Source organism: Mya arenaria, chromosome 16 (genome assembly GCF_026914265.1).
Source record: "Mya arenaria isolate MELC-2E11 chromosome 16, ASM2691426v1".
Lineage (NCBI taxonomy): Eukaryota > Metazoa > Mollusca > Bivalvia > Myida > Myidae > Mya > Mya arenaria.
Window position 1 is genome coordinate 44,864,033 of NC_069137.1, and position 15,885 is coordinate 44,879,917.

General features: G+C 35.6%; 1 protein-coding gene and 1 long non-coding RNA gene across 2 annotated transcripts; both read right to left on the reverse strand.

Moving 5' to 3' along the window:
- Positions 1–4,499: 4,499 nt before the first annotated feature.
- LOC128221301 (uncharacterized) lies at positions 4,500–6,175 on the reverse strand. Its single transcript, XR_008258954.1, has 2 exons — positions 6,118–6,175; positions 4,500–4,772 (listed from the first exon to the last, which is right to left on the reverse strand). It is a non-coding gene; the product is annotated as an uncharacterized LOC128221301 (long non-coding RNA).
- A 2,253-nt stretch (positions 6,176–8,428) lies between these two features.
- LOC128221694 (uncharacterized) lies at positions 8,429–15,551 on the reverse strand. Its single transcript, XM_052930295.1, has 6 exons — positions 15,506–15,551; positions 15,133–15,285; positions 13,132–13,233; positions 9,282–9,407; positions 8,947–9,057; positions 8,429–8,550 (listed from the first exon to the last, which is right to left on the reverse strand). Exons 1-6 carry the CDS (start codon positions 15,549–15,551, stop codon positions 8,429–8,431), a joined length of 660 nt encoding a protein of 219 aa, XP_052786255.1.
- Between the last annotated feature and the right edge of the window lie 334 nt (positions 15,552–15,885).

Sequence of the window (15,885 nt, forward strand, 5' to 3'; positions counted from 1 at the left end):
TTCGAGTATCCGTATAAGATGAAATACAAAAGGTAATAATTAAGTATAGGATGTATTAATTTGTTCTTTTAAGGAACTTTTGCCCTGAATTGTTAACATCTCTGTCGTACCTAGTATATAATAGCATAATCAACATTTAAGTATAATTTTTCATTACAAAACGACTTGAAGATCGTCATTGTCATCCTAAAAAGGAGTGACTGCATGTATAATTTTAAAACTATTATCAACTCTTGAAACAAACACTTATCTAAAAGAGCGAAGCATATGGTGTACTTCGGTTTAACTAAATGTCCCTTTCGCACGGGGGTAAAAAGTGGAACTGGTGAAGTTCGCCAAAACAAAACGCACTAGTTAAGTGCAAAACGCACCAATATAGATGAATAAAATACTGTTTAATGTTTCTTAAACGAAACAAGAGCGCCGTTGTGCGAACACCAACGCCCGTCTGTTTTGTTATTTTTCGGAGTAATATCATTAACTATTAAAGACAGCGTTGCTGACCTATTAAACATAGATGTGCTAATTGCCTTTGGCAACATATGTACCAAATTCCATTTGAATATCTGGAAAGGCTTTTGAGCTATGACAAAGGTTAAATTGGTACCGTTATAACAACGACGCCGACAAAAACACCAAGCCTACGACAATGCTTCCAGTCGTTTCTTTGAAAAACAGGCGATATTTATGCCATTTAAGAAAAAGTGCCAATAAGAATTCTAGCTGTATTTTTGTTCATGTAAACAGTATTTAAATAAAGGTTTTGGAAAAATATAAGTACAGTCGAACCCGTTGGCTCGAACTCGCTTGGCTCGAATTTATCGTTGGCTCGATGTGGATGTAAGGGACCGATTTCTATTTACTGACTGTAAACATTCCCGCCGAGCCAACGGGGTTCGACTGTATGTATAATGTATTTCCGATTGAGAACAATCGACCTGAGGGCACGTGCGATAGCTGTTTACCATTTCAATGAATCGCGATTACGTTTATATTTATACTATTCACCTTTTAAGAGAAAATACGAACAATAATCGCCAAAAGCGGAACTGCTAGTTAGTATCTCTCAAAATAATTTATTTCTGAATAGTACTGCTTATACATGTATATTTATTTATGTCTTCTGGCAAGAATTTCAGTGCAAACCGTCATTCAAATGATAAATAACTTAAATGGTCACTGGCTATAACAACCTTGTTTCTGCTGAAATAAATTTGTGTTTACTGTTCTGTTCTAAAAGCAAAATAATTATGTTTCTCAATAGTTATTTTGTTCGATATGTGCATGGCATGAATGTAAAATGAATTGAAAACCTTTTTTGGAGTTTATCACCCCAAACCATTATGTAAAAAGTCTGTCTTTAAAACTGTTGAACATGAACATCAAAGTTTCAGCTGGATCTCTGAATAGCACATTACCTTAATCGATATTTTTTACGAATTTTACATCGACGAAAAGTACTAGCTGTTAACCTTAAATGCACCAAATGTACGCTTACATCGCGGCCTATATGCTTTAAAAGTTCAGGGGTGGTTCCAAAATTGACGTAAGAGGGGCTTAGATTTGGACCTTTTGACTTTCGGCCCTCTCTCAGAAATTTTTAACAATTTCTGGTCCAAAATAGTGCATTTCGAGCGTATTTTATTATTATTTTCTCCGATATTAACATATAAAGTAAACGAATGTATTTTACTTTTATTTTTTATTTATTTTTTATTTTTTATTTTTGTTTTATTTTTTTTATTTATTTTTTTTTTGGGGGGGGGCGCCGGGTGCCCCCATCCCTGGATCCGCAAGTGAAGTTTGTCCAAAAAGTTCATACCTTTTCCTACATGAGTAATGACAGTAACAGAGGACATTTAATGTCTTTTGAGCTTATCAAACAAATGTATCAATTTATTTGTCAGTGTGACTTCTATCGCTGAAAAGATTAGCTATGCAAATATTTATGTATGGATTACGAAATGGAACATTGTCTAGCACTCCATGAATTTTTATCCTACATATATTTAAATATTCATTCGTTATGAAGAACAAAACCGATAATGCATTTTTAAATGTGAAGCAAACCAATAAACACACACAACTGATAAAACTTGAACTTATGGACCGACAGCAGGTACAATTTCATTATCTCATTGACCTTTTTCCTAACCCAAAACGTTTCATAACTGCTTTAAAGGGACCAGACACCAGATGGTCCCACAATGGGCATATACAGTATTTCCTCCAGACAAGCTGCGAGCTAGCATGAAACCGATAATGCATTTTTTACATGATTTAAAGAATAACCGCCATTGTCATGTCGCTGTCTCAGCTGAGTTTCCCCGTTAAAAAGCGCAAAATGGTTTCTCAGTTTAAAAAAGCGCGGAATGATTTTTTTTCCGACAGCTTGCAAGTCATGTGATGGCTACACACACAAAACTGTCAATACGCGCATCACAACTCGCTGTCATTTCCAGCAGAGTTAAAGGCTCTTTCAAGGGTTTCCTTTGATCAATTGCATCACTGATGTTGATGACAAATCTGTGTCTACGTTGTTTCGCAGCAGTTTTCCTATATATACTTTTATATATACTTTTATTTCCTCCATAATGCTATGAAGAGCAAAACTACAGTTTATAAATGTACAACATACAAGTTTACAACATGACAGTATGCAATTAAAGAAATATTTAAACAGCATTCACACTTATATAATTCATTTTCGAGTACATAAATTGGAATTCCACGAAAATGGTATTACCAGACCTGTGTCTTTTTCATATTGCTTTATCAATATTTACTTAACTGTATAAGTAAATATAAAGCACAATTTAGAGACCAATATTATATACACACACTTTAAGACAATATCCGTATTGCATGCATTTCCTAGATACGAAAACGAAATATCTAGATAAATTTGCTTAATGAATATCACATCCTTTCTACAGATAAATAATACATATAAATAGTCATAACGATATATCAGTTATGATGTGCCAGCATGTTTGGGTTTATAAAATTTCTCAGAAAACTATGTGAACAAGCTGCAAATGAGGTTCACAAGATATACAGATGTGTTTCTTATGAGGCAATGAACAGCACATTCAATCAGTTTATTGCTCTGTATGACTGGCCTTAAAGAAATGAAACTAGCATAATTCAATGGAGTGTCAGAGTTGGTGAGAACATATCTCCACATCAAATGCCGTTTCGCATCATGAGGACTACAGAAGCAAATTCGATGCACAACTTAATTGTCTATTAATAAATCACAATGGGTGCATTGTCGTATATAGTCCCTTTCAGTTCTTAGACTAATAATATTCATCATTTGTCCGTTTCTTCCGGAAAGCCATGAAGTGTGAATATTAAGTATTTGAAAGTCACGTGAGGAGTACAGATAAATAAGCTGACGCTATTTTCAAAATAACTTGATTTTAAGTAAGAGACAACCCCGGTAACTTTCGAAGTTTAAAAATGCGCAAAATCTGCGAAAGATGCAAGTTTCGTTTGCGATGTGATAGATCAGTAAGTTAGATTCAATACGATGTATAAACGATGTCAATGTTATGTAAGTGTTCGACTATTTTCTTTTCTTCTTGCAATTGTATCATCTGGTGTCTAGTCCCTTTAATCTCATTTTAAAAAATGCGTACAAACCTTTGACCTAACATGACCGACATTTACTGACAGTGTACAACATAGAAATCCTTTGTGTTTTCGCTTATTCGCCTGTTTCTTTTGCTCCCCCACCACCCGCCCCAACCCCACCCAGGACCCCGTCTCTCATGTACGGAGACATTGTTGTTGTTGTGAAACTGAGTTTAAAATATAATGTTGCAAACCGTTTAAACACCTCTTAAGTATAAACTTAACTATGCGTCATCTCATAGCGTTTTGTCTATTTGGGAGCCTAACATTTGCAAATAACTACTGTGTTGTTCCCTAAAAAATAATTATCAGTATACAAATAACTTACAGAGTTTGCGCTTAGAAGCCTATTTTATAGATGTATGTGAAGTAAAAAAGATATCGATGAAATCTATGCATTTGGTAGCATTATATCGCAACTGGAGTTGTTCAGTCTCGTTAAAGAAGCACTCATATACCCAAATAAGATTTACCATAGTTAATACAATTGTTTAAGTATACCAAAAATGATGAATACATGTAAAAAACAACAATGGTTCTTATGAAGGATATTGAGTTTAATTTGAAAGAAAGATGCAGAAAACACGGTATTCTACCTTATGAGATGATAGAATTTCATGGTAAATCTTTGATCACTCATTATTTTTGCCTTTGTTAGCTTTTAAGTACACGGTTACAATCTTGTTATCAGTAAGTTATATTTTCCATAGAAGAATTATTAAGTAAGTAGATAAAGGTTTATCACTCATGTTTGTTATACATGTATATGTATTGATTTTTAACAAGAGTGTCGCTTTAATCGAACCAACACCCAACGCAAAGTAACATTATTAAAAGAATAAACAAACAAACAGAACAGGAACATTTCAACATCTTGTAATTTATTTACAAAACACAATGAACAAATATTTCAAGAAAAATCTCAGACAATTAAAACTCATAACTTTTGTACAAAAAAAACTTTATAAAAGTGACCGAACGTCTTGAAAACGTCGTGAAGCGTTTCTTATTCCACCGTATAGCCTGGTGGGTAACTTAGGACGACATCTGAAGGGCAGTTGGGAGTCTGGCAGCACTTTCCGGGGGCTGGAGCGTCCAAGTGGCAGGTCGGGGGAAGGTTCCACACCACACATCTGTTAAGAGAAAAATGTTCATTTAGCAAACTGAAGGACGTTAATGATATAAGACTTGAAGAACAGACATATCCATGGCTTACAATACACCCAAGCACGTGTAAAGAGACATAAAATAAATAATAGGAGTCCAGGAAACTTGGGATAATATTCAAAGATATGATCTACCGTGAAAGTAAAGTTTCTAGCACTTGTCAAAATGACACAGGGGTTGTATTCATTATGCATATCAAATCAATCTTACAGTCATTCATATTTGACATAATTCACTCTATTGGTTAGTTATTAATAATCATTAATCCGATTAGCTACATCGTTCTTAGATCCAACATTGAATACCAGCCTGATCTACATGTGTATTTAAGCATGTCAGTATAGGTTCTTGTTACACGTTAATGGTGAAGAAATAAATATTAAATTTGGTCAATCATTTTTGCATTTGGAAAGTTCACGCGATTAAGATCAGATTTAATCCATGTATGCCGCAAATAATGATACTGGTGGGCAAGAACGACGACACAATTGTTCATGGATTTTGCGGTGCGACATTCATAGGAGAACATAATGGCATGGATAAGTAGTTAATTCGAGTTGTCATTCTTGTGTAAATAGTGTCGGATATGGCGGAACAATGGTCGTAATGTTAAATTTTGAACTAAATGGAAAGTTGTCCTTTTTTCAACTTGCATTTTAAGGAAAAGAAACTAACAATGTTTGTATACAAAATATGGACACGAATAGATGCATATGCATAAAGTTCATAAAAATATACCCTTTCTTGAAATAATCTTCTAATATTATATTGATTTTCTTACAATTACTCACTAATATGCTTTGTAAATACAGCCCGAGGGGATCGTATGCATAATGCATCTTAGTGACAATTTTTAAATTAGTGAAAAATAGCCTTTTTGTTGAATTGAAAGAAAACAGACAATATTTGTACATGAAAATATGAAAATAAGCAAGAAAATGGTTTAAACAATATAATGTATATGAATAAATTTCATGTAAAGTAGAGTGTGTTTTAAATAATCGTTGTCAAATACTACGAAATGTTCACTAACTTCGAAATATTCACAAATTTGCTTGATCAATGCGGCCCCAGGCCCTAATGTTTCGAAACTTCTTAAGTCCCTTATATCTAAGAATGTATATTGGCATATTGATATAAGCCATTTTAATCCTGTTAAGCTTAAGAAGTTTCATGAAATTGGGGCGGTCTTCATTTCTTAAATTTTAATGGCGGAATTACTTAAATTCTCATATAATTTGTATTAAGACTTGGGTTCTATAAAAGTGCTGCATTGCCATTGCCTTTGAAACCAGCAGGTGACCAACTTACAGAGCAGTGCGTCTGTATCGTTTCATCGAGGCGTCGGTACATTCACATTTATAGTCGCACCCGTCCCTCCATGTCTGGCTCTGCGTATACACGTTGTTCTTGTAGTAACAGCCGGTCGTCTGACCTGTAAGACCACAGGCCAACTCAAAATACAAACTACACAGGGTGTGTGTAAGCTTATTTATTCTCACACTTGGGCAAGGCCCATTCGGCGAGTGCTCCGATAAGATTGTTAGTCATATTAGGTTTTTGGAGCAAAGTGCACTGACAGAATGTAGCCCTGGTTCTTTAACGTGCACCAGTGTATGACCTCCATTGAACGTCCCTGGCGGAAGACGATTAGAAATATTCTTAGTGGTGCGGCGGGGAATCGAACCTACGACCTCTGGATTGACAGTCAAGTGTGTTACAACTAGACCCCGGATCCGCCACAAACCGTAATGTTCTACATACGTGCAATAAACACTATCAATAAAATGCAAGATTTAAATATAAAGTAAATGCGAAAGATAATGTTATGACGTTAAACTACACAGCTTTAAAAGGTATTACGGAGTGATTCTTCTTTTCCGTGCAAAATCGTTCAAACTGCATAAAGGAAAAAATAATAAGGATCGATGCTTATATTTACATTTCCCCTTTTCACAAATTTATCATTTTATTTTTCCGCGATTTAATTACAATAAAGGAAAGAATACTTTCGAGAGTGTTTTTAATTCGTGTTTTACATATGCATGCCCCAGGTCAGTAAGAGATCACGAAAGGTCGAACGGATCATGCAAAAAGAACGCAAAATTTATCGTTCAAAAAATCGAGTGCGAATGTAGATATTTTCCTATATATGGTGCTCATAGTACAAAAGTAATAGTACGTATCCAAATTCCGGTAATGTTGCAACACGTACCGGTCATGGTGCCTGTCCCTGTGCCCGTTGCTCCCGTGCAGTCCGGTACACCGCAACACTATTCAGCAACCGTCCTCAATACGCAGCCCGCCGCCAAATTATACGTGGGACACCTGATTGTGATAAAGCATGTCAATATTGGGGTTTAAAAAGTCATTGGCTTAATTGTACATACAAGACGAAACATGTTTTGTCCGTCTGCCAAATTGCATTAACATATAAACATATTTAAGAAGCATGAACAAAACTTGCTTTAAAATCTCCTTAGTAATAACTACCAAGCCCTCACGGTTACTAACGCAATTGAATTTCACCAACTACCATTTATTATGCCAATATTGTAATCTGATTCTATTGGAGCAACCTAGCCTGAACCACATCAAACAGGAACTTGTTTTAGGAATCCCTATTCAAGACAAGCCCCTCCCGATGACCCAGCCTGTACTAGTTATACATTCCCTATTGAATACAAGCCTCTCCCGATGGCTCAGTCTGCACAAATAATACATTCTATATTCAAGACAAGCCCCTCCCGATGGCTCAGCCTGAACTATTTATACATACTAGCCTGAATTAGTTAAAACACATTCCTTTTTCAAGGCAAGCCTCTCCCGATGGCCCAGACTGTACCAGTCATACATTCTCCATTCTAAACAAGCCTCTCCCGATGGCTCAGCCTGTACAAGTAATTCATTCCCTATTCAAAACAAGCACCTCCCCATGGCTCAGTCTGTACTAGTAGTGCATTCCCGATTCAAGACAGACCTCTCACGATGGCTCAGCCTGTACAGGTATTACATTCCCTATTCAAGACAACCCTCTCCCGATTGCTCAGCCTGTAAGGTATTACATTCACTATTTAAGACAAACCTTGCAGGTAATACATTCCCTATACAAGACAAACCCCTCCCGATGGCCAGCCTGTACAGGTAATACATTCCCTATTCAAGACAGGCCTCTCCCGATGGCTCAGCCTGTACATGTAATAGATTCCCTATTCAAGACAGGCCTCTCCCGATGGCTCAGCCTGTACAGGTAATACATTCCCTATTCAAGACAGGCCTCTCCCGATGGCTCAGCCTGTACAGGTAATACATTCCCTATTCAAGACAGACCTCTCCCGATGGCTCAGCCTGTACAGATAATACATTCCCTATTCAAGACAGGCCTCTCCCGATGGCTCAGCCTGTACAGGTAATACATTCCCTATTCAAGACAGGCCTCTCCCGATGGCTCAGCCTGTACAGGTAATACATTCCCTTTTCAAGACAGACCTCTCCCTAACGACTCTTCAGCCTGTGCTAGTTATATATACATGTATCATATACTTACCATATACATCTCCTATTTAAGACAAGCCGCTCCCGAATGGGACAAATTAAAAAGAACCTATCCCTTGGTTTTCTCTTACCTATCTCCACACCTGTAGAAGCCCGTCTGTCCGTTTTCACATGTACAGTTGTAGTCACAGCCGTCATACCAATGGTCACCAGCTCCGTAATACCGACCCTTATATACGCAACCGCCACCTGAAAATACAACAAAACACTGCTGACTCTGTCCAAATGTCATTAAAATCAGATCCCAAGTAATCGTTTTACGGCGGCAATGGCCTCCAAAGTCATGTTCTCTGATCGCATACTGCGTAGTGAAATAAAGCGAACATCACGATATGATTTTAAAGAGATTGATTTTGTCTAAGAATATCATTGAATGACCTCGGGCGAATAACTGCAATGGTGACGATATTGTCGCTTTAACAATTACTCTCAATGAACAGTCAGAAATTTAGACTGCTTTTGTAATACTTTAGATATAGTTTATGTTTTAGAATCACAGCGTTAGAATGTATAAAATGTCAGGAAGTTTCAGCCTTATTGATATAAGAAGTCTATTAAAATAAAGGAGGAGTTTAAAATACTCACTGTATTCCACATATCCAGAGCCAGTGCCGGTGCCGGTTCCCGTTCCCGTCCCTGTCCCAGTGCCCGGTGCCGCGGTACCGGATCCGGTTATTACACCACCAGAACCCGTCGCTGAAACAGCGGTTACAACAAATGTTTTGTCAATTACTTTACATCATATGCAGAGAACAGAATATAACACATTTTCTTAACTTAAAACACCTCTTAATTTATTAACGACGACGCCAACGACGGGCGACGGACAATGACTAATTGTCTACAGTAACAGTGGGTGTTTGGAAGATGGTTCTCACGAGGTCTTAAAGCAAGTGTATGAACAAACAGGTACCAATTACCTGGACAGAGGTTACAGTAGTGTGCGCAGTTGTCACGTGCCCATTGCTCGTACAATCCCGTGCACGCATCTTGAGTGTAGGCAGCGCAGTTGGATAACTTGTCCATACAGCTACCAGACCCAGTTCCTAAGAAGAGTAAGATTACAGTTCCAAGTTAATTTGCAATATCGGCAATACATAAGCCTTTGGCCATAAACATACACATAGGATGAAATGTACACAAATTGAAAAGGTGACAAATACAAAATAAACTAACAAAAAACATTTCACACGTACATAGTATATACACAATAACAATTTACTTGATTGTAATATCTAACTATGAAGCAACTGCGTCAATACTGGCAGAACGTCGTTGAAAAGCATTGTAAATGTATTAAGATACATGTCTTATATTGTTTGTGCTTTTGAGGATATTAAAACCCTAAATTTATTCAAGGTATTCCACAAATTGAAAACATTGAATTGTAGACGTAAGTCATAAAAAAGGACAAGCAAACAAAAAATAAAATTCAGATTGTACCTTCCAACTTCAATTTCAAGAATGTGAGAACATAGTCGCAACCCCGTTAATGCAATTCTATATTTCTATGAAATCGAGATTCTTTTCAAATTCAAAATTTAACTTGAGTTGTTTATAATAATTTAACTTCGGTAGTGAATGAATGGTGTCAGTCCAGTGTTTTACATATTGATCGTGGCGGCGTTGTCTTAACGATATAAAACAACAATTTGATATATGATCAGAAGACCAAACATAACTAAAACCGAGGGTGTCTAACACATTCTTCATATATTTAGACCAGTTATCCTTAGCATTGCAGTAAACAAAACTAACATCATTAACTTTTCACAATATATATTATTTATAAGCGAGGTTGGGGAAGATTTGATATTGCACCAAACTTTAAGTGCTCTGAATCGTCCTTGCTCTCTTAGTAGAGCAGCATTAGAAGTTTGAGAGCGAACTCCAAGAATGTTTTTACAATATTTAAGGTGGAGTTTATCCACCTATTTCATGTCATATATACCCCAAACCTCACAACCATACATAAGAATAGGAGCAATCATAGAGTCGAACAATAAGAGTTTAGTCTAAACGTCGTGTTTAACTCTACCAAAAAATGATACAATGTGATTATATGCTTTCAAAGCTTGATCTTTCAGCGCTTTAACCGCATTTACAAAAAGTTCCATTGTAATTGAATTTAATACCCAAATAACAGAAGATATCCATTGTTTCGACAACATTATTATCAATGGACCAAACAAAGCGATTCAATGTTTTTCATTTTTCAAAAATACATATTTTAGTTTTTTAGATTAATTTTCAAGACCCAACTTGCATAAATATCTATGTATTGCATCAAGTTGTGCTTGAAGACTATTAGGGTCAGTTGTGAACAGAGCAATGTCGTCAGCAATTAGTAACGTGTATAGAAACAGCTTAATTATATCGTTCTGGGTTAGATTTTCAAAATCTAAATACTCCCGAATGTCATTAATAAACAAAATAAATAAAAGAGGAGAAAGAGGTTCCCCTTGTTTCACTCCAATAAATATATCGAACAGTTCTGAATATAACATATGTTTAACACACGCCTCAACATTTGCATATAGGGACATAAGCATGGTTATCATTTAACTACTTGTACCAGACGGAACTAATTTAATCCGCAAAGCATCGTGTATAACAGTGTCAAAAGCATTTTCATAATCAATAAAAGCACAGTACAATTTCTGTTTTGCGCTGAAACCTTCTAAATAATAGTATGAAGTAAAGGATTTTCACCAAGCATGTTCTTATTAAATGTATTTTTATACATTCATACTTTGTCTGCTGCATCTTTAATTTCCTTTACATGTGTCCCTTCACTTTACAATTTCTAGTCCTCTGCATCCTCGGTACCCGATCCATCCATAATAGATAGACCTTAAGCTGCCAGTTGACCCTGCTCCCCAGCCCCGGGGGCAATTATGAAGGATATAATTTTCCCAAAGCTTAAGCAAAACGCCACAAAATGAGATATGTTTACGCTCTGAGGGAGGGGGCATAAGTGAGCAACGGACATTTAAACTACGTTACCCTACGTTTTTTTTTATAATTTTATCACCACTTTTTCTTCCATGTATAATGATGGTTTTCAATGAGATAAAATAAGTTGGTAAATGATCCATCTTAAGTTCTATGAAGGGTTTTTAAATAATTCAGACTGCACGAATTGGTGTATATTTCGTGACTTTTTAAATGTAATATAAAAACAACGTTTTTACAAAAATGATAGGTTACACAGAGTGCTTAAACAAATAAAGTTATGTCATTTCGCTTGATAAAAAGGTATGTCATATTCAAAATACATATTACACAATTTCATCAAAATTTCCTTAAACTTCCTTATGATTGCACAGATAATGCGTGTGTTATCTACGTAGCTTACAATTGTATTTTGCACAACAACGATTCATCCTGATAAAGCACTAATACTTTTTACAAATTAAACACTCTAGTTATACACTGTTTTATTCCTAATTTAAACCACTAGTATAACTTACGTAACCATGATTTTGTTACTAAAACAAAAGTGTTGAATGTTAAAAATTATGTAAAAAACGGGTTAGATCAAATAGAATAGCAAACTATTAAATGTAAAAACACAATTACATAAAATATATGTATTTGTTCAACAGAAATTGTAAAATGGCATATAAAAGAGATATATTTTATTCATACTCAATACAGCGTCCATATTTATTACTACAATTTACAGATGCAATGTTATATCCGTTTAATATGTAATTGTGATATTTCTATTCCATTAACATAAAACATTTAGGAGTGTTGTGTTATCTAGTCAGCATGTCAAGTGATGTGAAAGAAATTTGAAGTAACGTATTTAATATGAAAATTGGTGTTTTTGTCGTATGTCTTTAAATTTTAGAGTCGCTCATTTTTTGCAACTAAAACTTGCATAATATAATATAACATGATAAGAAAAGTGTTAAGTCAATAAATTTTGTCCTGTTAACATTAAAGTTGTTTGTAAAGTTGTTTTTTTTACAAAGTAATGTATTCTACATGCACATTTATCACAATATGTGATTGGTTTTCTTTATTATTTGTGCACTTTGCTTTTATGCCATGAACAAGGAGCATTGTATAGATAGCATTGCAAAGTGACATCAAATGCTCACTGCAGGCCTTATTTGTAAAATATGTATAAACAGGTAGTTTTCTTTTCTTATGATGTGACGTATTACACGTAAATTTATTACAGTGAAACCATACTTGAGTTTATGTCTTAATGTTGAATTAGTCTTCTCCGAAAAATCGATGCAGATTATTTTGTAGTTTTTTGTTCATCATAAAAAATTGCAAGTTTGGAAGTAACGTAAATAACAGTTTTTTCAGGCATGAAAAAAATTCGCTGAAAAAAATTATGATGTTTTATTACGTCATGTATAATTAAATTAAAACAGTTTTCTATACTTTTTCTTTTATATTTTTTTACAAGTAAACATTATGTTCAAAAGCTGATAATTATTTAGTAACGATTTTTTAACATGGTGCTTTAGTTTCCAGACGCCCCAACGGCCAAGGCGTAAACATGTCTTAAAATGTTTATATGATGATACACTTTCATAAAATCATGTTCTACAAAATTGCCCTTGGTGGGAAGCAAAACAAGTTTCCCTTATAATCTAATACAACTCCATTGGATACAATACTCTGCAGAGTCATAGAAATAGCAGAGCGCGGAATTCGACAATGTTTTATTGATAATTCCAAGGAACTATCGTGTAAAATGTCCCAACAACCATTTGGTACGCTCCAAATCCCTTGTATCATTACCTGTGATAGTGCCAGTTCCTGTACCGGTACCAGTTCCCGTACCTGTACCAGTGCTAGTTCCCGTATCAGTACCAGTGCCAGTTCCCGTACCAGTACCAGTGCCTGTTCCAAAAATCAAATAAGTATAGTCTATATATTCATTATATCCTTTTTAACAACAAAATATGTGGAACGACAGCGTTTTGGTATATAGTCAAACATACATACAGATAATTCTGAATAAATCATCAATCCCGGCCTTTATCCATAAGCAAGCTGGTCGTCCTCGGCTTAAAGATTTACATTCGGAACTCCTCGGCCATTTTTTTCAAAAACAACCTCGGATGTATATGGACGGTTTACATACTTAAAAAGTGGTACGTTTAAGTCCGCTGCAAATAGATCGCGTAGTAATCTTATTTAGTAGTTAAAATTTATGGCTTAACTCTTGGGAATCGTAATTATGTTTGCAATAATACACTTCACTGGCAATCAATTTAAACTGAGAGCAATGAATACAACTCTTAAACACTACATTTAATTAATGCTTTTATTAAAAAAATACGGACTACTTCAGCAGATGTACCGGCATACATCCGAGGTTGTTTTTGAAAAAATGGCCGAGGAGTTCCGAATGAAAGATTTAAGGCAAAGCCCGATCTAAACCTAAGATAAGCAAACGCACATATCAATAATAAAAGCCTTGCAAACTATGAACATGCTTACCAGTGATTATCCCCGTCCCTGCTCCTATGGACATCAATGTTCATCCTCGTTATTAACTTTCAAAACGATTATGCATTACTTTGGTTTACAACTGTTTTCAAATCGGAATCATAGGGGCAAGGTGCGATGTTTTGACAACCCCCTATGACCATGCCCCCATTGTTTTGAAACAATCCAAGGCTTATAGGTAATGCTGGGAGAATTGTTACTAATGATCAATTACAAATCAAAGATTATAGAATAAAATTAAAAAAAAAATGTAACAGATCTCCCATCATTATCAATAAGCTTGGGATTAATTCAGAACAGTGGGGTGCGTGGTCATAGGTTTGTGTCAAAACAACGCACCCTGTCCCTGTCATCGGAATTGATTATTCATATCATTAGTTTTAACTTTTAAAATTAAAAAAAAAAAGTTTACTTTAACCTACAAATCTGACTAAAACCTTATCCTGAATATACTCTCTGTATCATTCGGAACTCCTCGGCCATTTTTATCGAAAACAACCTCGGATGTATTTGGGCGGTTTACATACTCAAAAAGTGGTACGTTAATGTCCGCTGCAAGTAGATCGCGTAGTAATTTTATCTAGCAGTTAAACTTTCTGACTTAACTCTTGGGAATCTTAATTATGTTTTCAATAATACACTTCACTGACAATCAATTTAAACTTACTGGTGTTAAAAGGTGAAAAATACAATGAACGATGAATACAACTTATTTATCTAAAATATGTCAAACTCGAATAAATGTTTAATAGTAAATAATGGGAATACATATCTTAACAAAATAAAACATATCATTGTCTTATGGGAAAACCTATATATAACTTGTTCGTACTTGTACTAGTATTCTTGACTTAAAATGCTTGCAAGGGGGTGGATTTCAATAAGCATCTTAGAAACACTTTTCAACTTAGAGAAAACTTGCTATTTTCTTATTTGAATTATAAGAAAAAGAACAATCTTTGTACACCAAAACCATGAAAATAAGCAAGAAAACGGTCTGAACAATATATGCACATGAATAGATCTGATCAAAAGTAGCGGATATTTAAAAAAAATGGCCTGAAAAATTACGAAAATCTAACTAAGTTGAAAATATTCACTAAGATGCTTATTGAATACGACCCCAGGTAAACATAGACCGTTTGCCTGTGACTAGAAAAAGGTGTCAAAAATTGACGTGGAATTGAATGAACATTGATATATTTTTCATTTTATGCATTAATCATATTTTCTTGGCGCTAGCAAAAAACAAGTATGCATTCCATTGCTTAAATTGTTTCCACATACCTCCACACATGTTGCAGTGTTTTGGGCAATTGGCGACGGCCCATGGACGGTACTGGGCGTCCGTGCACACACTGACATCGTATTGGGCACAGTTCGGGATCGCGTCCACGCATGCGCCGCTAGGTGGTGCCGTCGCCAAGTACGGGTTGGTACCTATACGTAAAAATAAACAAAAGAAAGTTGACGGTCACAATCTAGCGCTTGGAAACCACTATTACATCCAACAATAAAGTTGAATAGTATAGAAGAAATACAAAACCTCCATTAATACACCATACGCGACAACGTGTTTAAAATTCGGAAATTAGCAGCCGCAAATCTATCTATAGCCTCATGAATAACCAATTTAAAAAACAAACAAGGCAGCCCGTACCGCCACCGCAAAGCCACAGAATTTTCCGCAGTTCTCCCTCGCCCATACTTCATACTGCTGTCCACATACGTAATTGCCGTACGATTGGCAGTTGACCTTGTCCTGGCACGTGCCGAACGTCTGGGCCGCGTCACACTTCAGTACCTGGCAACACGCGTCGCGCGGGTCCTGGCCGAAAGAACAGCCAGTTGGTACGGACGCGATTCTTGCGCATCTGCGTAAAAGGAAACGTATTGAGTCGAACGGCGTACATGAAATAGTTCCAAGTAATTTCATAGTTCCAAAGGCAATAGCGATTAAAAGCTTTCGTTATAAACAATGGAGTTGTTCTAATTTCATATTTTCATGAAGCGTTCTTTCAGTATTTTCATTTTATAACT

Excerpts from the sequence above, each read along its gene's own strand:
- LOC128221694 (XM_052930295.1), bottom strand. The coding sequence starts at position 15,551 with ATGGGCGAGGGAGAACTGCGGAAAATTCTGTGGCTTTGCGGTGGCG. Across the intron at positions 13,234-15,132 it reads ACACTGCAACATGTGTGGAG|GCACTGGTACTGGTACGGGA; the intron begins GTATGTGGAAAC and ends TTTTTGGAACAG. Across the intron at positions 9,408-13,131 it reads AGGAACTGGCACTATCACAG|GAACTGGGTCTGGTAGCTGT; the intron begins GTAATGATACAA and ends TACTCTTCTTAG.